The sequence below is a fragment of the Sinohyriopsis cumingii genome, chromosome 2 (genome assembly GCF_028554795.1).
Source record: "Sinohyriopsis cumingii isolate HCF-2022 chromosome 2, ASM2855479v2, whole genome shotgun sequence".
Lineage (NCBI taxonomy): Eukaryota > Metazoa > Mollusca > Bivalvia > Unionida > Unionidae > Sinohyriopsis > Sinohyriopsis cumingii.
The window spans coordinates 73,787,751-73,813,782 of NC_142962.1; the positions used below are offsets into that span (position 1 = coordinate 73,787,751).

The 26,032-nt window shown below is 35.3% G+C and overlaps 1 protein-coding gene across 7 annotated transcripts in view; it reads right to left on the reverse strand.

The window, feature by feature from the left end:
• Positions 1-3,478: 3,478 nt before the first annotated feature.
• LOC149805180 (serine/threonine-protein phosphatase 2A 56 kDa regulatory subunit delta isoform-like) overlaps positions 3,479-26,032 on the reverse strand; it is a 123,277-nt gene continuing 100,723 nt past the window's right edge. For 3 of the 7 annotated variants that reach the window (XM_089948137.1, XM_089948136.1, XM_089948117.1), the window contains one exon: positions 3,479-15,849. In XM_089948137.1, coding sequence (XP_089804263.1) covers positions 15,712-15,849 — 138 coding nt within the window. In that variant the 3' untranslated portion in view covers positions 3,479-15,711. Of the gene's footprint in view, positions 15,850-24,261; positions 24,325-26,032 lie in introns of those variants that run through there. The other 4 variants (XM_089948111.1, XM_089948110.1, XM_089948126.1 and 1 more) reach the window with 3 other exon arrangements.

Below are 26,032 nucleotides of genomic sequence, written 5' to 3' on the forward strand. Positions count from 1 at the left end.
ATGCAAGCTGACAATAGGCTATTAAAATCATGGTTCAAATCTGAAGTTCAAAAGCTTCTAAAGATTTGACAGAGAGACGAGCCCAGATTCCAGCTGATATCCCCACGTGGGTAGCACCTTAATCTTCTGGGGTGGGGGTGGTTTAAGAACAAAATTAAGTAAATGAACCCTAAAACTAGAGACTGAAACCAGAGATTGAAGCTTGGAAGTGGTTACAGTCCACCCAGATTGCTGTCAGGCAGCCTCTTCGCTGTCAAGATGATCCATAACTATCCCTTTTGGAAGAGACGTTAAGATTGAGGGTTCAAACTCTCGTCCCGCTCACACAAGGGATTTAGGGGTTGGGAGACAACGGGTCCAACCCTTAAATCTTCATTCCTGGAAGAACGGCATCAACGATCGCCGCTGTGCTCCTTCTTAGACAAGGTAAGAAGGAACGGGGAAGGTGTAAGGTCTGCCTTTCATGACGGCCATTGAAACAGAGGAAGAGACACCCATAGGGCTAATACAGCTTTAGAAGTATACAATTTTAAGGTCATTCAAAGTTACGTGAAATGATTTTCAAAGAACAAATTCAAGACATATTATGAGGAAAAATGTTTTTTTCCTTTCCAGATAATTATGCAAGTGACGTTTGATTACCTTTAAAAAAATTCAGGGACTATTAAACACTTTTTGCAAGCATATTAGTTTTCAAGTACTTTCAAGGTCTTGATTGTCCAGTATTAAAATCAAGCAGTTTGACGGACCTGTATGAAACTTGCATCCATGACATGGGGTGTGTGTGTGTGCTTACTTACTGGGTAGAAGAGATCCCCACAATATCGTAGGGATTAAAACGAAACAGTGATGTGAAGAATGCTAATGCGATCCCTTTACCTTGAAGGGTGAGGAAAAAACCTTACTCCTATCCACATAGGGATTAAATGGTGACAGAGAAATGGTGGTGGTGGATATCAATTCTATCCTTTTCCTAAACTGTCGGTCAAAAACCAATGTCTGGTTTGATGACCCATGTCATATTCTCTGGCAGCCTTGCCCTGTACAAGCTGAAAGAGCTACTGATAATTCCCCCGCTGGAGGTGGTAATCTCTCTGCAAAAGGGAGAATGGGGTGCAGGAATCATCCTGAGACAAGGAAGAGGAGGAATCAAAACCTTTCTTCCTTCCTTTATAAGTGTGGCTACTTTTTGTCAAGTCCCACATTGCCCAGTCCCAAACTTAGTAACTATTAATGCACATTTGGTGCACAGTAACAGGTGGGATGAGTGCCAAATTAGGTTTAAAAAAGAAAACACCATAACAACATGAACTAGAATATAAATGGGTAGGATTTATAAACCCTAACACTGGTTACAAAGCTAAGCGATAAATTTACTCCAGCAATAATTGTTTCAAATTTACAAGAAACACATACTTATACAGTATATTTCTTAATTAAATCAGCGTTCTCCACATTTTTTCTCTTCTTTATATCAAAGTATTCAAATGTTCTATTTGATGCCAAGCACTTTTACTTTCAAAGCAAATTCTGAATCGTCAATAATCTTAATATTCAAGTCAATATGATCAAAGGGATTGTATTGTGTGAAACTGCAGTTACCAGTATATATTTAACGAGAAGTTGGGGGTGAGAATTTGGAAAACATAAATATCAGGTGCAGTTTGTGGGATTCAGGCAATGACTAATCTGGGTAAATGGGTCAGCATATTGACTAATTTGGGTAACGGGGTCATACTCTTTCAGTGCGGTTTCAGCACCATTTAATTATGTTATGTCTAGGGGGTTGGGGTGGACTGTCCTTAATTTAGTAATGGTTGGCCGATCAGTTGTTGTTGTTGTAGGGTTTAACGCCATTTTTCAGCACACGAAAGGCTATACATGGCGGCCAGTATTAATGGTGGAGGAAGAACCCGGGAAAATCCCGAAAAGAACCACCGACCCACAATAAACTACTGGCAAGTTTTCTCACATACCCACATTGGCTGAATCCGAGACTCGAACCCACGCAGACAAAGATTAGATGGCAGTGATTAGTAACGGACAGCGATTTAGACCACTCGGGGCTCCTTGTTAGCCAATCAGACACTTTATGTAAGTGAAGTGGGTGTTGGTGTGTGCTGTAGCATATATATATATATATATATATATATATATATATATATATATATATATATATATATATATATATATAGACACACACACACACACACAATGTGTATATATACACATACAGATAGGAGATACAAGATATAAGATTGGGGCTTGACACTAGAGGAACTTACAAGCAGGATAGAGATGGCTATGAGAGATATAATAGTTACAAATATTCATAATGGAAAGAGATATATCAGAGCGGACAACCACATCAGGAAACCATGTAGCTAAACTAGTGCAGAACTTGGAGAGGTGGACAGAACTTTAGTCTGTGTATATTTAGATATAAAGTTTATTTTTAACGTAGTTGCGAAAAAAATTCAGTCATATAGCTATGATGTCTACAGTGTGGCAATTTATACTGATTTCTAGTTTACTTCTGTTTAGTGCATCAAAACAAGCATCACAATCCAAACTTTCTGATGAGGGTAGGTCTTGTTGAAAGCAAGCCTAAAAATAATATTAAGGAATAAGTCATTGTTAGTTCTGTATTGATACTTTGACAAATTAACACATTTAAAAAATATTGATAGGTATCACCATGCAAGGTGCGTGTTTCTGAAAAGTTTGAAGTCCTCATGAGCATCAAAACCAAGGAGTTCAAGATGCAAATATGAGAACCAAAGACCATCAATACCCAAGAATACATACAAGATAGTTCAAGATGCAAACATAAAAACCAAAGAGCATCCATACCCAAGAATACATACAAGATAGTTCAAAGAAAAAGTGAGAGATATTCATGTTAGATATGACTAATTAGAGGAAAGATTAGGTTTGAACTGGGGACTAGTGGTCCTGGAATAAGGTAACAACGCAAAAGTAGCAGATTATGTATTGCTGCTGTTAAAGCTTTATGTCAAATCCACCCTGTTAAATTTCATGTGAAATGAAGTCTTTTGAAGAAATAAATCAGCTGTAGTTTCTTGTTTTTAATACTGATTAAAATGCACATCTTGTCAAACCTATACAACAGATGGAAATTTTGGGACAGTGAAAATGTAGGTGAATTGTCTGAATCAGATCAGCTCTGCTCATCATTATGTTTACATGGCCTGTAGTCAAGAGTTTAATATTCAATTGCTCTATGACAAAAAAATGAAAACAGTTCTCTGATGAAATCTAGTGCAGAGACATTACTATGTTTTCATTATAGAGATTAATGGCATGCCAGCAAAGTCCTAGCTACATGGTGCCTGCCAATAAAGTAGTTAAACATATATAAAGTTACAATACTTTAAGGAAGATAAATCCTTCCAAAATAAACATAAATATCTATTTCTTCAAGATGAAAGGCTGTAAAAATAACTCAACAAATCAGTTTCTGAATTCCTTTTATTCACTTGATGACACATCTCGGGTGCAAATCAATACAACACGTTCAGCTGGACACACTAACCACATGTTCACATTCTCAAGAATTATTCATATTCATTAACTGGACTGATTTTATAAGAGAACAATGTAATACAACTTATTATAAGTCATGTAACAATATAATATGTGCATCTACTAAAAACAGTTCATTCAGAGTAGTCGTGGAACATCTCATTAGTACTTTGTATATTATCCATTATTAAATCTATTTAAGGGCTACATGTTGCATTAAAGTCTCTAAAGTGGAATTATTGAAACCGAAACCACTGATTAGTTCCAGTATTAATAAATACAAGTCGTGTTTCAAACACAGGAGAATAGAAAAACAAACATACATGACCCTTTAGGTACATTTTCTCCAGATCCTCCATTTCAGAATCAAAAAGAGCTTACATGGATGCCTAACAATGGGTAGTTACTTAGGTCAGTTTGAATTTACTGTGAGGATAAAAGTTTGACAAAATGTACTGTTACAAAATCAAGACCTCCATTACAATGGCTGAAATTTGATACATTAACCGATAGTTCTATACAGCAATTTTGGTCTACCTGTAGTGAACTTTGTTAACCTTAAATATTTTAACAATATATGTTCATAACTGGGTGTATTGGAGTCATCAACACTTGTGTATTTGACTATTAAAGGGGCAAAATGAACACGAGTCTCTCAATGGGATTAATGCTCTAATGGCCAAAAAGAATGACCAGAAATTCATTAAGACCTTTTCTTTCTTTGAACCACCGAGTGTTCAAGTTATCTCATTCTTCAGCAATGACTGTATTTTAAAATTAGCTCCTTTGGTGGACATACTATATGTTAGATTGGCACCGTCTTCATTTGGGCTAAGTAGACTTCATTGTTAAGTTTTTTGGTGAAAATCCCATGTCAACATAAGCAACAAATTCAAGCCGAGTAGTGACAAGATTTTCAAGGCAGCCATCAATGGAACCATAATGGATTTACAATAGGAACCATTTAGGTCCAACTAGGTAACTTAAGAAGTTCATGCATGAAAATCCCATTTTGGTATCATCATCAATTTGGAAGGTGTAGAGATACCTATTTTCAAGATGGCCACCATGGTAGCCATACTGGGAGTCGGTTTACATCTTTTTCATTTGGGTCCAACTCAACACCACAAGAACTCTTCTTCTGAAAATCCCATTTCAAAATGACTTTCCACTTAGAAGTAGTGATATCATTAATTTCAAGATGGCCAACCTTTTGGCCAGATTGGAGCACGTCTGTTTAGGACCGAAAAAATTCTGGTGAATACATTGTACTGATATGATTTTCCATTTTGGAGGAGTAACTGTAACAAGATATTTAAGGGTGCCAGATGGCCATATTGATATCAGACTGATACAATATCCATTAGGACAAATTAGGTATCAAAGTCTTTTGGTGAAAGCATGGTGTCAATATAACCAGCCATTTAGAAGTTGTGGTAAGATTCTGAAGATGGCCAGAGTGGCAGTTATTTTAGAGATCAAATTGGCACCATTTTCATTAAAAACTAACATCATAACAAGTCTTTCAGAGAAAACAACCATGCTGATATGACCATTCATTCAGTAGTAGTAATAAAAAGACTTTCCAGATGGCTACTATGCTCTCCATATTAGGGCCAACAAAACATCACAAGAAGTATTTCAGTTTAAACCACATGTTGATACAACTATCCATTCAGAAATGGTGAAAAGATTTTCAGGATGGCCACTATGGCAGCCATACTGGATGTGTTATGGAACTACATGGATAAATCTAATGGATGTTAAATATTAGTTACACATATTAAGTATGCTACCATCTATTAAAAATTCTTATAATGTCAAGAAAGATCAATTACATGATTCTTGTTCACCAGACTGCACAAATTATCCCTACTATACTCACACTTGCTTTATCTCTACAAACATCACAGAGTATGCAAATTTGTGCCAGAGGAAAAACCAACTGAAATACAACAGCTTGGCTAAAGTAGGTCATGTTTGTCCACTCCTAATGGGCTCAGAAAGTGGTTGTGGATGGTTTTGTTCAAAATTTGTCAATTTCTGTTCAGTAATTATGAGGTCAGATGTACATATATTTTTCTATCTTTAATGATGGCAGCTTTATTTTATGGTGGACTTGATCATTTGTAGAAATTTTAAAGGCCTTCAAATGAGGGATTTTGCCATCAAATTCTGTTAAGCATTTTTATTTCAAAAAGTTGTCAAAGACTAGATAGCATCATTTGTTGTTCAAACTTAAAAGCCATTCAAGCCAGATTGCAATCTGTCAAATCTGGTCAGATTCTGAAAAAGGAGCTTTAAGAAGTACTTTAATGGATTTTCCATTTTTAAGTAACAGTGGCCATATTTGAAGCCAAATCAGCATCACTTGCAACAATTTTAAGGCCCTAAATGTGTGAATTATTTGTCAAATTTGGTCAAATTCTGCTGGCCAGTTTCTCAGAAGTCATTTTCAACATATTTTGTTCTCATTTTTGTAATGGTAGTCATAGCTGAACATGGATCAGCTTCATTCAACAAAATCTGAAGTCTTTACAGGCCAGGATGATTTATGTTAAATTGGGTCAAATTCAGCAAAGATTTTGTTGCTGTTGTTTGTTTTGAATGATATGAAAAATCCATTTTTAGTAACAGTGGCTACTGATGGTGGCTGCTTGCATGCTTTCTAATTGCACTTTGAATATATTAATGGCTATAACATGCTTTAGAGAAGAGAACTGGTGCCTTCCCCAAGGACATGGGGGCAGCCAAACCTTGCTGGTCTAGGCTGGTATAAAAACCATGGATTATGAATCTATTTTTGTGCATCAGCACTTCATTTTGTACAGCTTGAAAAGTCTTTTAATTTGGTCACATTCTGTTGAGTGTTTGTTTCCTTCAGAAGTCATTCAAGAGTTTGCTATTATTAGCCATAGTGGTAAAGTCTAATGTTGAATCAGCAATTCTACAAATCTGATAGCCTCTTTTGCAATGATGCTTTCTATCACATTTAGTTTAATTCTGTTGAGCAGTGTTTTGGAAAGTATTTAAAAAGGGAAAAGCATCATCTAAAAAACTTGTAAGCCCTCCAAGCCAGGCAGCTTTGTCAAAGTTGGCCATATTCTGTTGATTTCGTCTGATGGTGGATCTGTTATAATTTTAAAAAGTTGAATACCAAATACCTGCATGCTTTGACAAATTTCATTGTGTGTTTATTGAGAAGCCATTTAAAGGTATTTCTACTTTTAGTAATGGTGGCCATATTTTATGGTTGATTGGCACAATTTTAAAAACAAAGTTCTCTGTGCCAGGATAATTTGTCAAATTTGGTCATACTTTGTTCTTTGGGTTTTCAACTCGAGCCTTTAATTTTTACATTTTTTTATAGCGTCTTCCATATTTGATTGCTGATTGGCAAAGATTTCTCAATTTATTAGTAACAGTGGCCATGTTGGATAATGGCTCAGCATTCATTTAACAAATTAAAACCTGGATGCGAAGAAGCTATCAATGAAATCATGTGCAAATTGGTAAAGTAATTGCTGACAAGTTGTCATTAATAAGACTGGATGATGCATGATACACAAAGGGTCATACAACAAGCTCACTTATCCAGGTGAGCTATAAATGTATTGGTGTTATGTGCTAAATGAAATTCATTTAAAGGTCAAGACAATGAATAAATTGCATCTCTTTTTCCTTGGTGTACTAGGTCCAGTGGCTGCATAGGTTGCATGGCTTGAAAATGTTGTATAAAATGTGTATACCTTGAAATAATGCTTATGGTACAGAGTGGATGAAAGTCATATCCGAGAGTTTTGATCTGTAGCCTGCAAATCAGGATCTACAAGGATAGCTTATGAAGAAAATTGTTCTGATGACAGTTGTCATTTACCAGGTAAGCACCATCTGAATCAAGACCAAGCTGAACCTTTTCTATTTATGTTCTTGTAAAGTGAAGCATGCCATGTCATCATTATTAAATTATGGCAACAACACAGGGCAAGTCATCACGGTGGTGGGGTGGGGTGTAGGATGGAATATTAGCTTCCATTTTTGTTCCATATCAACTATTATCATATGTAACTGAGTGACTGAATGCAGCTGAAACCAATTTTATCAAATTGCTTGTACATTTACAAAAGAGGATATTTGTGAAAGCTCTCCCTGTGCACCATGGCACATGCAAGTGTTTTTCAAATTTAATCCACTGTCAAAAGTTTTTATTTTGAACTGAAGAATGTTCACTTATGGAGTTCTTTAATTGGTCAATTGAATTTGCTTCCTACAGGCGGTAAACTATTTCATCTACAAGAGGACACTTGTTCAGAATACTTCCTTTGGCTAGCTACACATGCCAAGGGTCAATGTAGCAAAAACGGTTAATCAATTTAGGAAAGGCAGAGAATCCATAGTGTATTCCTTGCAATAACACTAGATAAACCTTTATTACCCGAGAATGATCAAATGAACAATCCCATTTGATGGATTTTTCTGAGAATATATAAATAATGCCAATTCCTCTGGACTGAAAAGCAAATAAAGTAAAACTGATTATGAAAAATCTTGCTTCTCAACTGATAAATAAAACTGCTATGTGAGACTGCTATGACCATACTCTCAATTCACATTTATTGATTATATAGCAGTATTACCTTTTATATGACCACCTGTCTTAAGAGATAATTCTTTGCAGAAGGGGTGGTCTTTCAAGACAGGTTCGACTGTAGTTAAAGAAGCAGCAGGCTATCTTAATGAAGAAGTGTGTTTCAATGATACTGCTATCATATAAATTTGTCTATCCCTCTGGTCCACGAGTCTTTAGCTGATACAATACCTTACATAAGTTGTATTGAGGGCAACAAATATTACTAGCCAGAACTAATGAGGAAAGCACATTCAAGTCCTTTAAACTGTGCAAAAGCAATAATAACTCTTACTAATACACACTACATCCTTGCACACAATGAACAGGCACAGTGTATACTCAGTAACAGGATAAAAGCATCTGAATGAATCGTGCTACATATCAAACAGACTTGGAATACTTATTATAAGCTTAATGGCCCCTGAGCACATTTATGTTCATTAACTACTGACATTATAACAACATATCTTACAAGGTGGCTGACATTAAAATATACATGATCAATGTCAGATTAATACAGTGAACAGTCTGTTAACTACTGGTCAGTCCAATTATTATAAAACAAAAAACAAATATATATCACCTTAAATTGTTTGAAAACTACACTTGCCTGTAGAACGTGTAAAACCACCCACCCACCCCACTGCAAACCCCCCACCACCAATTCAAGTCCAAAAATTGCAAAGATTTGAAAACTTTAATCAAGTAATCTACAACAATGGATGCCAAAATCATTTGTCAACCTGCAGTGGTTGTTGCTCAATATTGTTGAAATGGCTTTTGTCAAGAAGTTCAAAATGTTCAAATGTGTAAAACATGGGGGGAAAAATAGCTTTAATGCTCTGGAAATGTAACCAGGTCGTCCACTTTGAGCTGTGATAAAATGTGTAAATTTTCATGGCTATAAGTTTAAAGTTCTTGTGTAATCAGGCTAAACTGGATTTTGGATGAAAAGACTTATGGACAGATGACTTAGATGGACAGCAGCAAAATATTATGCCTCTTCTGATAGTACAGTAGCAGGGGGTATAACTAAAAGTTTCAGATTCCATTTTGGAAACTTTATTATTTAAATATGTTTGAGACTTTATTTTGCTTTAATTGTTAAAGGCATCGAGACAGTTTTTGCATGAATCCTGTAAAGGAATTACGAAGGATAAAGCATACATAAAAGTTTGTTAACCATGTATCCTAAATAATATAACACACTGCCCATAAATTTTTCTTAAATGGAATTAAAATTCATCTCAAATGCGGTGAAAATCCTAAGAGGAGAAGCTGATTTTCACTTTCACCATGTTTTAATATGGGCACATAGTTGTTAAAACTACATAATACTCATACTCATTTCATGGTCAGGAATGGAAGATAGTCAAAGCAATGCATGGAGGTTATGTGCTGAGGCAACTGAAGTAAAGAGCCTTGCCCTGAAATGCATCACAATAACCTACCCATGCTGATCCGATGACAGGATTTTTTTAAAAAAAAGCCACACTTTTTATATTGCAAGTCTGGCATGTTGACCACTGAGCCAATGCATTAAAAATAATGGACAGATATCCAAATTATACTTTAATGACAAATTTCAATCATGAGATCTGGATACAAGATAATATGAGGTGTATTGAAATATGCAAATGAAGATTAATGGAAATGAACATTAAAGTGAGGAATCCTATAGGCCCTTTTCTACTATGTGTTTATTAAACCAGGTCCAGTACAACTATACATTAACAACTTTGTGCTTAGTAAGGAATAAAAATGAATACATGCTTGTAACTAAAAAAAAAACTTGTAACAAAATAAGCACTACCATCAAACACAGATATATGCAACTCTAATCCGTACATAACATTCCTTGGTTGAGGATCAACATTGCCTTGTTAATGTGAAAAATGATGCTTTAAAAATGTGGCACCATATATACTTGTGCTTATGTCAGATCCAATTACAAGCTCCACTGACAATGTTCCAACAGTGATTTATGTGACACTATATCTGGGGCTTTATGCAGCTTGTTTGGATTAATCAGCTAACTGAACACAGACTCGGAACTGTGAGTTTATTATGTGAGAACAGATTAGGGTCTATGTTGCTGACGGCTGTACCCAACATAAAACAGTACATATGGTAATTATACAGAAGACTGATATTGTGTTCTTAAGATATTGGCTTATTTCAAACATTCTTAATTGAATAAATACCCCAATCTTCAAATCCCATTAAAATAATTCATGCAACAACATATAAATGAATGGCATTCCCAATCTTTCTCAACATTTAAAAAAAAAAGCAAGTAATGGTGATCAGTCCTATCATACCTTGCTGGAACAATGTGGATACCATCAAATAGGGTAATAACTTCAATGACATCCAGAACATTTGTAAAATATTTAATATTAGAAATAATGAATTTATAAACAAAACAAAATTCACTATTCTTGCAAAATGTTATGAATCAAGTCAACTAGTTTGTTGAAAATGGGATAATATCTTACCTATAATACCTACAATTCATGTTCGAAGTCATTTGTTGCTTGCAAAATTGCCACCACATTGTATTTGGTTAAAACAATACTTGATCGCTCCTATTACTGTTCATATAATTAAATAACAATAAAACCCATAAAATCTCTAGTTCAATAATCCCAAAATTTCAATACTGAAATCTCTGAGGAAAGTACATTGCAGATACTGTCTGTTTTATTTTAAAAATTAATTTTTGAACATTTCAATTTTCAAAAAAAAAAAAAGAAAGAAAAGGTACACCTTGCCAATGCACAGCTGTAGACTATGTGATTTAAGTGCTTTGAATGTCATTATATTTGCCTCCTTGAACAAAACTGATCTACTTACAAAAAGTACTGCTGATCAACACCAATATTATGTTCTGACCTTCTGATCCACCAATTAAATTACAGTTAAATTCATTGGCAGTTGTTAGAAATCATGTAAAGTTTTGCTTTATTTTCAGTGATGGTGGCCATATTAGATTGTCAAATTCTGTCAAGTCTTTTTTTTTTTTATAGATAATTACACTATTTTCAATGTTTAGTAACAATGGACTTATTTGATGGATGATTGGAATCATTTGTAAAAATGTAAAAGCCATCTATGCCAGGATGCTTTGTTGGTCAAATTCTGTTCTGTATTTGAGAAGTCATTTAAAGGTTTTTCCATTTTGTGGAACAGTGGCAATATTTAACAGTTGATCAGCATGAAAGGACCTTTGCCAAGATACTTTTTTTAGAACCAATACTGGGTTATGGATAGGAATCCATGAATAAATTTGAAAGCCCTATTGCCAGAATGGTTCATGTAAAATCATGTGCAAATTGGTCAAGTAGTTTTTAGTTATAATGGGTTTAATGCAATTTTTTCAGCATATTATAGGCTATATATGGCAGCCTGTATATTTGGTGGAGGAAGAACCCAGGAAAACACCTAAAGAAGAACCACAGACCCACATAAAACTACTGGAAAGCTTTCTCACTTACCCATGTTGGCTGAGCCTGAAATTTGAACCAACAAGTTGTAAATACTGTGAGCAGACAATGTATGAAGGAAGAAGAAAAATACCATGTACCCAATTGATCTTATGGCCAGGCGAGCTAAAAATCAACCTGGAACCCAAAATCTGCAAATAAATGAATGTTACATGCTAACTCTTAATCAAAGCTGTGCACAGCTTAACCTCCTTAACTTGTTTATGGAAGTGTAAATAGTAAAGGCAAACATAAATTAACTCATCCAGAAATGTATGTAATGTACAATGATATTTGAAAACAAAAATGTAAATAAAATGGTACATGCAAAATAGAGGGATGAAAGGTGTTGGAAACATTTTTTTGTAAAATTAATTCAGAAAACAAAGCAAAAGTATCCAAACTGTTAACAAAATTACAAAGCAGACAACTAATCACTAATGTCATATAACTTTACTTAAAACACATTCTAATATTCATGGTATATATATATATATATATATATATATATAAATATTATATCCACATACAAAAATGAATTTATTCATAGCATTTTTATATTGCAGTCTGGAGTTCAAATTTCTTTAATCATTTAGATTTGTAAATGACACATACATGTATTCATGAACAATGATTGATGATAAAACCAAATCCTAACCATTCTTTATATGCTGAAAACATAATTTGGGTAATTTTTTTCTCCCATGTCTGCAACTAATGCAGGCTGGTCAACTTCTGCAAAGACTGCCCATTATATCAGTAATCTATAGAGTAACACACAGTCCAATTTGAGAAAAATCAGATCGCCACAGACATAGATTATGCTGAATCTGAAAGCAACAATCAGGGTTCATGTTGTGACAACAAATTTCCAAATGGCTCACTTGACTTTAAAAATCCTGAAAGTTACAAACTGATTAACCAATAGCAAGTTTACCAGAAAATGAACCTGACTGGTTCAAGTAAGATGTCTATGTAACTCAGATCTTTGAAGAACCGATTTTAATCATATTGCACAAAAGTCCAGTCTATTAATACATTTGCAAATTTATCTCGGTTTAGAAAGACTACTTCACAAAAAAAAATCACTTAATTTCTATGACTTGAACAGATGTTTTACTTTTTATTGCTTATAGCAGAAATTATTCCTCGTTTTAAATTGTCCATTACGAGTAGCTGCTGAATTCAATACTTGGGGAGACAAAGCCTGCATGCCATTGCAATTCAATCCTCATTTCAATAATATGCAATATATTTGTTGCATAACAGCATTGTGATTGAGGCAGTAAAAAAATGTTTGTGTGGATTTGTTTAGCAAGACTCGCCAAATTATTATATAACAGTCAGTCATAAACAATAAGTGCTTACGAGTTATGCAGTGATTCAACTTGCTTTGTTGTTGTTGTTGTTGTTGTTTAACGCCATTTTTCAGCACACGATAGGCTATACATGGCGGCCAGTATTAATGGTGGAGGAAGAACCTGGGAAATCCCCAGAAAGAACCACCGACCCTCGAGAAGCTACTGGCAAGCTTTCTCACATACCCACATTGGCCGAACAACTTGCTTTTAACGTTTCAGGAATTATTTGGGGTTTCTAAAAACCAAGAATTTAAAGACCTATTAAGAGCTTGGTCTTCTATGGCACAGTAACATAAGTGAAGTTATTTAGTGCCATCACAATTGGAGTAAAGTACTTTGCTCAAGGACACACCATAGAAGCTGACCTGATGGTAGAATTTGAAACCACACCTTTTCCGATGCGAGTCTGACACTCATCATTTAGTCACTTTGGTTCCTTAATGACCCAATGAATACAGATCCATCTGTGAAGACCATAAATCACTTTCCCAAACCATGAATTTATGTACAAAAAATTATATTTAAAAAAAAAAAACAACACAACAATTGACCCCCACAAAAAATAAAGAATGTACTGTACATTGCATACATGTACATGTAACATGCATATAATGTCTGAAAAAAGTATTACCATGTTCCATTAATGCCTTTGTAACTGCCCTGATTTACATATATCGCCTACACTGTAATATCCTGATGCTACAAGTGGAATCAGGCACAAGCTACACTATTCTTTGGGTTGCTATTATCTGACTGACATATGGAGTTGCCATCTGCTGCCAGGCATAAGCTACACTATTCTTTGGGTTGCTATTATCTGACTGACATATGGAGTTGCCATCTGCTACCAGGCCTTAAGGGAATATAATTTACTACAGCAGGTGATTTGCAAATTCACTAAGTAGATGATAGCTAAGATCCCATTTATGCCAATGTAGCAGTGTTACAAATGGCAAGTACAGTGTAACTAGTGGCAGAATATTACATAGTATGTTACGGAACTACATCCAGTTGCTCTACAAATAGACAAGTGTAACAGCGTCAATCCACTTGTGTGTACTGTGCATGCTTCCTAGAAATTTCAAGTACCAGAACTTTTCCCCAACCCAGCTGCCTATGCAAAGTTCTGCCAAACATATTTTATACTTCTGCAAAGAATACAACTTAAAGTGTGAAAGAAGTTACTTTCTTCTAATCCTGCTTGTGAAGTTTGGACTTGGACAACTTGTACCATCAAAACTATGGTAAATTTAAGAACAAACTCAACCTAAAGATTGAAATCTTGGGTCACATACTAGATCACACTGTTGCAATCTTCCATACTGAAAACCTCTCATCTAACTCTAAAACTTTTCATGACAAGGAAACAAAAACAGCAAAAAACAAACAACAGAGTTGTACTTGTAGAACATACCGGCCCCAGCCTCAGACAGAGGAGTCTTAGATTTAAAAGCCTCAGAAATATAGGATAATCTGAAAAAATGGCATGAAAACTGAATCATGTTGTATACATATGCATGAAAATCTGCCTATCAACCATCATTTTTTCCTCCAAATTCTTTGTTTCATTGTCCCAACAAAGCTTTTTCAACAAAACAAAAAACAAAAAATAGGTCTTTTTCCCGAAAGTTTTTGAAATATGCCAAAAAATTGAAAAAGTCACAAAAATGGCCCAATAATCTAATCAGATCATCCCAATATGAATACAACAATACCAACCAAATTTCTCGTCGACCTCAAGCAATTTCTGATTGTGTTAACAAGGTTTCAGCCAGAGAAGTCAATGTAAAACAAATGTTAAAACATCTATTAAAAAAATGACAAATTGCTTCAATGGCAGCAGTCAACTCATCTACATATTTATACAAATATGCAAGCAGAATTGCGCTTGTCTAAGTCTCTTGATGGATGGATAGGTGAACATCACCAAATCATGATAAACACACAAAATTAAGGAATTCACTTGCTGCATGTGTCAAGGTCATAAAAAAACACCAGGATTTAAACAACAGTAGTAATGAAAATACCCTCCTTTCAACAGGTCACACAATTAAACAATGAGATTCAAACACAAGACTCTTATCAATGACCTATAATCAAATGGGGCTATTCCAGAATTAAATGTATACAGGGAGACAGAAGGTTTTTACTTTACATACGAGTGTTGGGGTGGGTGGGTTTAATATCAAGTGTTCAAAGTGTTAATTACTGACCAGTTTAATTAAATTTTGATAGCTGGTTGGGTTTTTTGGGTGGTGGTGGAAAAGTGCACACTGCACCCTGCCTATTTAATTTTGGAACAGTCCTCTGAATTTGTAAGATTTATATTGTGACTTGGATGCCAGTTCTCCACTAATGGTCCACTTTCTTAGACTGCCACATGTATATCACAAATATATCATACTAAAATGGGATGACTTCTTCTGCATTAGTCAACTCTGTTACATAAAAGAGCAAAATGATTTGGACTTAAAAATTTTCAACATATTAAAAATTTTCTTATATACATAAAAAAACACTATATACAATTAAGAAAAATCAAACACAAGACATATATTTCTATGACCCTTCTGGTGGCAGTGGGTGGGAGTGCTGACTTGTGTTCAAGGCTCCTGTATGATTGTCTCTAATTACTAAGTGGTGCAAACAAAGAAGTGTTGTTGTTGAGATGGATACTGGCCAGCTACTCTCAATTATTTTCTGATGAAGTTGATAAAAATTCGTCTGATCTTCTATGACCATCTAAAACTTTTATCATTGCCAGATCATGGGGTAACTCTGATTTTCTCCTTAATAAGGGCTTGTCCTTGGGTTTCTTCTTTATTAACTGAAAAAAAAAAACAACATAAACAACTTATTACCAACAAACCTCCAAGACTTCCGTAATGCCAACGATTCACTTGCAAAAATAAGAAAAAAACTGGGGATAAATGAAAAAACACCCCCTCCAAACTTCTTCATGAAAGTTTATACAAGCTTAAACTGCAGTGACAATGTCGAATGCTGCTACCTACTCAAGTGTATGTCAATGTGGTCATATATAGGTGCATTTATTCAAATTAAATAAAATATTAATTGTGCTAAAATTTAATGCTAAAATAGCTTAAGCAAAGTCTATTCAATCTTGATTGTTAATGCCCTGCACCTTAAATGTCATCAAAAACCTTCCAGTCAAAACTGATCGATTGCTATGGGTAACCAGGTACTAAGGTAGGTCATGGGAAGAGAGCATTGGGCCTATCATAAAAAAATAACAGGGTAGTAGGAATTTGTTTTCAACATGAGCTGCATCCATTGTGACATCACAGCACATGACATTCAATTTAGTTTATACTACATCAGAAATTTAGGTTGGTCTCATCTAAAAATATCCATGTGATTTAATATTGATCTTGCCGAAAGTACTTCTCTGGGCATGTACATGTAAATAATAAAATTGAAAAGGAATATGGATTTGTGAAATCAAGTAAAGTGAATAGTTTCCATTTAAAGGCATGTGAAATCAAATTCTCAAAAAATAACACTCATTACTCAAATAGTCTGTTCTGAATGCCTACATGAATTGTACAATTTTTACAGTAAGAGTCCTGCTTTTAAGAGCAAAATGAAAAGAACTCAGAATACAAAGTTCCAAACTTTTCAGAAGGATGCCCACATCTTCACCAACTCTTTCAATCTTTAAATATACTGAAAAGTACTACTGGGTGGAAAAATTTAAATGTATGAGCAGACATATAATGTATTTAATTGTTGCAATTTTTTATGTGTCTAATACTTTGTGTTTGTGAGATGAGATGCATTGATCGACCAAAATTACCTATCTGTTTCACCCTTCAGTGTGTAATTCATGAAGGCCTGTTACAAAATTAGGAACTGTTACCCATGAATACTGTATGGTCAGGAGGAATTATTTTGTATGAATTCAGGATGCACTGTTGCCTGCAAACCACTACATCTTTATAGTCAAATTGACAAGGCCCTAATCTGTACTCTCATTCACTGAAAGATCAAATGGATAGTAATTCTTGTCATCCAATACTATCATCTAGCCAAACTTTCATAATCCATGGGGAAAACCCGGGTACATTTTAGTTCAAACAATTTTGCCACTCAACTATAACCAATGATAAGGCCTGTTACATGCAATTTAGAACCATGTCATAACCAAGGCTGCCAAAGTGCTCAACCAATGTTCACAGGTGAGACATGCTCCTGGCAATAGCTATCAAAATACAACACCCATGATGTAATGCCTTTTCAAAAAAAATTGAAGTGATATTGTGGTAGTCTTTGTCTACTTTTGAAAAAATCTGTTTGAGCATTACCCTATCTTCACTATCCTCAATCCATATTTTCATGCTGCTTAAAGATTTTTTGTCAAACGATGGTCTGGTAAAAAAAAAAAAAAGGTTTTTCTTCTAAATTTTCCAATACCATCAATCTGTTTAGAGGCAAAATATCCTATACCAGTGGTAATGCATTTAATCTCTGCCATAAGATTCAGGTGTTTTGTGCAGATTTTATTGTGGAAAAGAGTGAAGAAATAAGTGTTTGCAATGTTCCCTTGCAGATTATTTACCTGCTCATGGTAAATTCTCAAAGAATGTTCTCTTGATTTTAATTAATGACATATTTATTCCTTAAAATGGCAAAGAACAGGTATGATGCAAAATGTGTCAAATCACCATGTCAAAACATACACATTTGTGCTACTTATAATGCTCACCAAAACTAATACCACACTATTTATTATGCCACCCCTACCCACTGTGGGCTGTGTCCCATGTGTCAGATTGTGTGTCCTGCTATCAATGCATGTATGATGTTTGGTATACAAATTATTTCAAGTTTTCAGGTTAATGGTATTTTTGTATATTTCACCTCGTCATTTTTTTTAGGAGATCTCTGGGTAAAGTTCCAAAATTCATACTCTCTTGCAAAAATGGTCACCACACGGAGAACGTATTCATAAAGTGTGATGCATTTCCACTCAGCAGTTTAGATGATGTGGTTGGTTATGGACTGACAGGAGGAGGGGTAAACAGACATAGTAATAAGGGGCATCACAAAATCACTGGTTTAAAAAAAAAATCAAATTTTTACCCATCTACTCAAAATTAGTAAAGTCAATCCAAGTAGAAAAATTGAGCATATATCTAATTTAGACTTGATTCCATCTAATAACAGTAATAAAGAAAATAATTCATGTATACCCAGTTCAAGTGAAAATAAATTCTCAGTACACTGTAAATAACAATATTCAACAACATTCCGACCCATGAAAATGTCCATAATGCCTATGGGTGGCAGCACTTTATGAAATAAATGCCAATTAACTAAGTTTAATCATACTAAATTTGTTAAAGCTCTATCTTTTAATTCATTTCAGTGTAATGATGTTGTAAGTCATGTAATAAATGTTATATGCCCTCTTGCAAATGTGAAAAGTGTCAGTCTACCATCACAGCTATGATCATGGCCATTTATGAGAACTTATGTATGTACTGACTGTTTTGATCTCCCAATATGCAAACGCGTTTGTTGCATGGTTACAATCAATTTAAAGTCGACTTGCTTTGTATTATCATGTTAATTACATTTTTGCATCAAAATGAATAAAGGGAGTGGAATAAAAAATAAAAATATCCTATTCCTGTGAGATAGTGTCAGGTCAACTCATTTCATATGACCAGTTTAAAACGTGTAAATATTATCATATAGGTAACAGAATCGTTTTGTCTAACATTAATCAATGGTTTATCCTATTAATTTGTGAAAAATGACATTGAGAGTTGCAAAGTGAAAGGAGTACTTAGTGAATGAAAAGTTTTGTTTCACACATGATTCATTATGGAGAATCAGTTCCAAAGTTTGTAGTGAACTTAAAATTCCTGAATTGGCACTCAGAGGTTTCCTGAAAGATGAGCCAAAATTTCATAATTACTTAAAATGAAATTGCACCTTCAGTATTTTACAAATATTTTTTTAAAAATCATGTCTTGAAAGATGAGCCAAAATTTCATAATTACTTAAAATGAAATTGTACCTTCAGTATTTTACATATAAAATTTTTTTTAAAAATCATGTCTTGACAATGATGGTGGTTGTTTCACAATTACGTGCCGAATTTTTTCAAAAAAAAAGAAAGGATATCTTGTTTTGTTGTGAATCAACAGTAACACTCGAACTTATCCATATGCAAATAGCAATGATATAATACATATCGTTTTTGGAGTAGATGTTTTTAACAATCTTTCAAATGTTGGTTATCTTGAACATAAAGGTAATTTATACAGAAATGTGAACAACTTCATTAGAAAAATCATTTAATGACAATTATTCCCAATGTAATTATAAAATGAGTGCTAAATCATTTAACAGCTATCCTGCCCCTCAACTTCTCAAAGTCCAGTCAGGACAGCATCCCTTTCTTACATTTTCAGTGGTCTGTGTCTTTGGACCTCATTGTGCACAAATTATTGAGGGGGAGGTGTAACAAAGAAAATACAGTTGATACTGAGATATTTTGTTTTCACTTTTAAATGTTTTATTTTTACAGAACAAACTTTATAATTTTACTCAAATGATATGTGTGTATTTTACTTACAACAAATAATATCATTTAGAAGTCAACGTTTAGACACTAATCCCTATTATGAACTGGAGCACAAGTGCATTAGCATACAATAGGCTAGAACGGGGATTGATGCAGAGGAAAAGACAGTTAAGTACCTTGCAGAGAGATTTGCCACCACAGCCAACTTGACAGGTCTGGATGTAATCTGAACCCTTTAAGCCTCTGGTCTAAGCTAATAAGTAAGTTGTCATGGAGGCAAGATATATTAGTGCATTATGTTAACGTGAAGATCCACAACAAACAAAGTTTCATCTGTGCGGGGTTAAAACAAAGCTGCAGTAGTCTAGCTGCAATAGGATTAAAGGTACAGCTGTAATAGGTTTAAAGGTACAGCTGTAATAGGTTTAAAGGTATAGCTGTAATAGGTTTACATAAATAACTGTAATATGGTTAAAGATATTGCTTTAAAAAGGTTAAAGAAATAGCTGTTTTAGGGTTAATGAAATAGCGGTTGTATGGTTAAAGAAGCAGAGGATGTCAAAAATTAAATGACTGAAATAAAGCAAGAAGCTGGCCATCCCCTGCATGTTGGGCCTACCTCTGGGCATTTTGTAAATAGTTGTATCCAACAGGTGTATGAAAATGTATCCACATACCAAAACCACACAACTCTGTGGCCAACTGTACTTGGGAAACTGATCAAATTTTTTAGGAATAAAATTTAAACATTGAGGTTGTGGACAAATGTATGGTCACACAAATGCTAGAGTGATCACTTAGTTTGGCAGGCCTCAAGCACTTTTACTGATGTCCATTTACACCACTAATTTTCATGATTGTAGGTGAATTGGTTTTAACTTGTCATGGGTGTAATGAACTTGTACTTTGAAATGTGGATGGGGTGGGGTGGGGTGGGGTGGGGTGGAAATAGGATAGCAGGAACAAGTCATTTCAATTATATAATACTTAACTGCAAATATTGTCTTTTTTTCCCTATCTTTTCCTGGCACTAGTCCTCAATCCAAGATGAAAATTCCTTCCTCCATGTAATCACTGGAGTCAAGAACAAAACATTATGATCCCCTATCTGATGTGCTGGTTGTTTTAGTCATAAAGAACACTGTTCTTCTTTCACCTGGACTAGAATGAAAGGATGTCAGAGCAGGGAGGCAGGAAGGTGTGTGTGTGTGATTTATATTTTTAATGTAGTTTGAACAATTGTTCAGTCATATTGCTATGTCTAGCTCTGTAGCATCATGTCCCACCCAGTCACATTATCCTGACACCAGGCCATGCAGACCAAACAATAACCTCTTAATTCTGAGTGCCAATCGAGGCAGCTGTTAGCATCATTTTTATAAGTCTTGGTATGACTCGGCCTGGGTTCAAACCCATGACCTCCCGCATCTGAGGTAGACGCTCAACCACTTAGGCCACCCAAGCGGTCAGGAGGGATGAAGAATGTTGCAAGAATAGCATGTAAGTATTACATAATCAAACTTAGTATTATGACACCCAAAATTACATTTTATTAGTAATAATATATTTCCTGTTATTATTACTTTGCTGACTTAACCAGCCCAGTCAAATGCCAATGAAACCAAGACAACTGGTTCAAGTGAACTTGCCATCTGCTGTCAGTAGGGTGCTCTACTGCAGACTGGAGGATGTTACAGAACTTATTTGGCTAGCATAAATGGACTTAATACCTTCACTCAGGTGCAAACTGATCAATGGCAGAATGAATAAAAGGTGAACTGGGACTGCCAGAATGCAGCTTTCTTGACATCATCCAAAGAACGATCAAGTAAAGTCCAAAATGCAGCAAAGCCCAAATTTCATGTGTTTCGATCCTCATGGAAAATCTCTCTGTGAGAAACTGGTAAATTCTTTTGATAGAACAATCCAACTTGAGCAGCAGGCTACCAAAATATCAAAGGTAATTTTTGGGGTAGAACATCCCACACACCCAGACAAATATGAATGTAAAATCCTACTTGGGCAAAGGGGTCTATCTTGATTATCCCCAGCACAGATATGTCTGTGACAGGAGATTTCAGTGTTCTCCAAAGCTGAAAAAAATGAAGAGCCTCAGGACTTCCAACCAGAGAAAAGTGGCACGAGTGCCCCTTGAGGTTTGAGGTATGCCATGGCCCCTTTGCTGTTTTTATCAAGCATGATGCCATGATGTCTTGTGGGGATGACAACTGTGCAGTGCTAGAAATACAGCCCTCATTTCTAGGTTGTTGTTATGAAGGGAGATTTTTCCTGAGACCAAAATGCCGTCTCAAAAAAGATCTAGGTGACCACCCAAGCCTGATGTATTTAAGGCATTGGTTAATGGATGTAGTGAAATTCTGGTGTGACATCAGAATTCCTTTAAGAAATCTGACTTGATTCTACTACCAAATGAAATGGCCATGAAATTTGGATTCAAGGGGCTCCAAGAATCCAGGGGGCCCTTGTGAGGTTTTTAGTTTGTTAAATGCAAGAACTGGCAAGTCCACATACAAAGCCTTCCTAGCGAACTAGGTCCACTGCTCTGTTAAGAGATCATAACAGATGTAAAAGTTGCAGTCAACAAAGTCTTCTCACACACTCTTGCTGTGTGTGATGATATCTGCAAGATCCTGTCTGGAGGAACATGGAATTTAACTTGATGGGTGAGAAAATACATCCTCACATAAAAGAAAAATCTGAGATGGCATCAGATCATATTTTTTGTTATTTAGGATTTGGCCTTGACAAATTACTGTGCCCCAAAAGAGTGCCAGATCCCTCAGAAAGGCAACTAGATGTCAATGTACTGGATGATGGGGAACCCCAGCAGCCTTAAATGAGGTGCTGCTACATTGAAGAAGGCTTAGAGGGCAAAAATACATAGCTGCCAACCTTCCAGGCTCGCAATTAATGAAATAGGGATAAAAATTAGTGAATTTGGACATGAAGTAGTGAAAAATACCATGACAATAACTCCATCCACTCTGAATGTCAATACTACACTATATCAAGATCGCAATATAAAACTAAACCACTACATATATGCAGAAATATGTCTGAATTTCTATTTATTATGGTATTCATAAGCTTCACTTGTTTTTGTGGTTATTTATCAAGCCATGATACTGTGGCAGACTTGAACTTCCTCAACTGTTTGATCGTAAATTTGTTTTTAAAACAGTTCAGGCTTCTTTCGTGCGTGCTGGTTGATCTTGGTGACTAGAATTGCTGAAAAATTTTCTGCAACTAAGGAGGCCCTAAAGTCTGTCTTATTTTTCCTCACTAAAGAAAATACTATTTCACTGTCTCTGTTGCTGTGAGGAATGCACAGTATCAGCACCACTTTTGGTTATTCCACAGGAAAGTTTTGAAGCGATCTTTGGTGGCCTAGTTTGATATAGCTGAGTTCTTCTCCATGTGATTTATCCACATAACTTTTGTGTTCAGATGAATCATTTCACCCACACAACATAACACAAGAGTTCGAAAAATGAAAAATGAATTGCACAAAAAGTTTGGAAGATAAACTCGTCCAAATAGTAGTAAACATGAAGATCAAGATACAAATAAAACAAATATGCTAAATTTCTGTCAAATGTATATAAAGTAGAAGATATGGGTAACACATGTAAAGTTCTTAGAACATGGTCTGGTTAAGAGTAAATGGTATAGAACTAAAGTCACGCAAGAATATTTTTTCTTCTTTCAGTGCGTGAGCTTGACCATAGACCTTTTGACTCCCAAATCAATCGTCTTCTCTTTCTTTTACACAAAGAGTGGGCCCTCCACAAACACTGGTGAACATACATAGATGAAAACATTTGTACAGATACCATTTTTCATTGTGTTTACTTCCCCCGCCCACCCACCCCTCTATCCCCTGGTGACTCTTGAGTATTAACACCAAAATCAAATAGCTGTACAAAAAACATTACTATGCAGATACCATTTTTCTTCTTTCAGTCAATGAGACTTTGACTTTACTTTCTGACACCAAAATCAAATATCTTTCTTCCTTATCCACAAAAGTTAGTTCAGGTCTGTAGTGTAACATCAAGTTAATGCACAGAAATAATTTTTCTTCTCTCAGTCACTTTGACTTGGACTTCTGACCCCCCACCACACAAATCAATATGCTCCATCCTTACACCTCATCATAAAAAGGTCTACGATACAGGACTGATATTATTGTGCAACAAACCAATATTGTTACCAACCCTTTGTAACAAGCATTTAGATGGATTAAAACTTCACCATCACACACAAAAAACTGCAAGCTGTTAGTTCAGAATACCAGAAAGGAATCATTTATGTATTCATGCACCTTTCTTGCATTCTTTGACAAGATTTGTAAATAATGGCTAAAATATAGCTGTTATTTATTTCTTGCCATCTGTAATATTTACAACTATTTGTAATTATAAGAACTGAACTTGATATTTTACACAATTCATGAAGTCGTGAAGCATGAAAATTGATTGCGCACCATGTAGCAGCCTCCACTTTACTGCCATTCTACCAGTATGTAATATAAAAATTTTAAAGTCCCATGAATCCTGCAAATATGAAATTAAATTCTTCAGAAACCATATCTCTTGGTTTAGTCATTGTGACCTTGACCTTGGATGTTCTGACTCCCCAATCAATAGGTTTCTTCCTTACCTCAAGTGGAAGTGATCCATCATGTTTGGTGAAGGTAGATGGAGTAAAATTAAACGTATTGTGCTGAAATGAAAAAGGCAACACATAGATGGATGTACAGACACACGTCACAACATTATATACTCTGCCTCTAGTCAGGTATATAAAAAGTCACTCAAGCATAAAAATTTGGTTGAAGTGCCAGAGAGTCTAGATACGACTTGCACCCCCCATATCCCATTTATAAAAGAAAATGGAATGTACATTGTATATCCTATTTAAGCTGTTCTATTTGTCTTACTGTTCACAAGGTAACAAAATAATTTTTGAATGTGGAAAATTCCAAGAATGAAGAAGAAAAAACCCATCTCTGCACAACTTGCTTGAAATATGTACCAAATTTAACTGAAATACCTTAATTGATATAGACCTCTTTCTGAAAAGTGTTTATGGCCAGAAAGACAGGACAGTCAGACATCCATAACAGTTATATCCTACCATATTATAAGTAGTGGCATAAATGAAATAAAAAGCTGAAAGTAAAAATCACTTGACCATACAAATCTGGCTCAGTGACCTAGTTTTGATACCTCTCCTTGTGATACATTTATAAACCCATGTTTATGAGTCTAGGTGAAAATGGTTCCATGACATTTAAGGTGAGATGAACAATTCCTGAAAATTCACAAGTAACTAAAGTGTGAAAATTAGGTCACAATGACCTAATTATGGTAGCTGCGCTACTCTCCTTAAAATGCACTCACATCAAGTATTAATGAGTGTTGGCCAATAAAATAACTAGTGTATGTTGCTCAAACTGATGCTCAATATTCAGCTGGAGAATTGACAACTGAGTGGCTTTCTTCTAAGTGAATGTAGCCTGTAGCTTAACCATGGCCTGTCCATCTGCACTTATCTGGTGTTGTTTCTTTCAGTAATCTTTAGTAACATTACCGGTACAGGGAACTATTCTATACAAATAATACATCACTCACTGTGGCATTTCAAGTCTCATGCTGACAATCCAAACAAAATAACTGCTTTACAATGAATTGTGATGCGTGTGTGTGTGATCTGGATTTTAAAGTAGCTTTTAAAAAAATCAGTCATATCGCTACGATGTCTACAGTGTGCAGTTTATAGTGATGCCTAGCACTGCGGCATCATGTCGCAGACATGTAACGTGATATCCCACCCAGTCCCATTATCCTGATACCAGGCTGACCAGTCCTAACACTAACCTCTAAACAGTGAGTACCTAGCAAGGCAGCTGTTAGTACCATTTTTGTAAGTCTCTGGCATGACTCAGCTGGGGTTCAAACCCATGACCTCCCGCATCCGTGAAGGGTGTTCTAACCACTAGGTAACTGGAGTGGTAAATCAAAGCTGATAACTGAAATTCTTAAGCAAGCATGCAGCATTGGAAGCAAAATGAAGTATGTTGATCATGCACTAGCTGTTGACCACAGTACAAAGATAAATCATTTTTACATTGTTGTAAAAGAAGCTGGTAATCAACCTATACTCATAGCTCTAACCTATGACAAAGCAGTATCACTTAAAGACTCCGCTGAGGCAACTTTCATTTGAAGCAAGGTTAACATTAGAGCAGTAAAGCAGTAAATAAGCTCAAAATGGTGATTTTGTCTGTACCACCATGCCAGTCAGGAGCATGTCATGGCAATTATGATGCCATCTTTATGACACCAACAGATACTGAAAATTTTTCCGTCCAAAAATATGGTATAAAGTGTTGTAATGTATGACAATATAGCATCTGACTTCTAACATA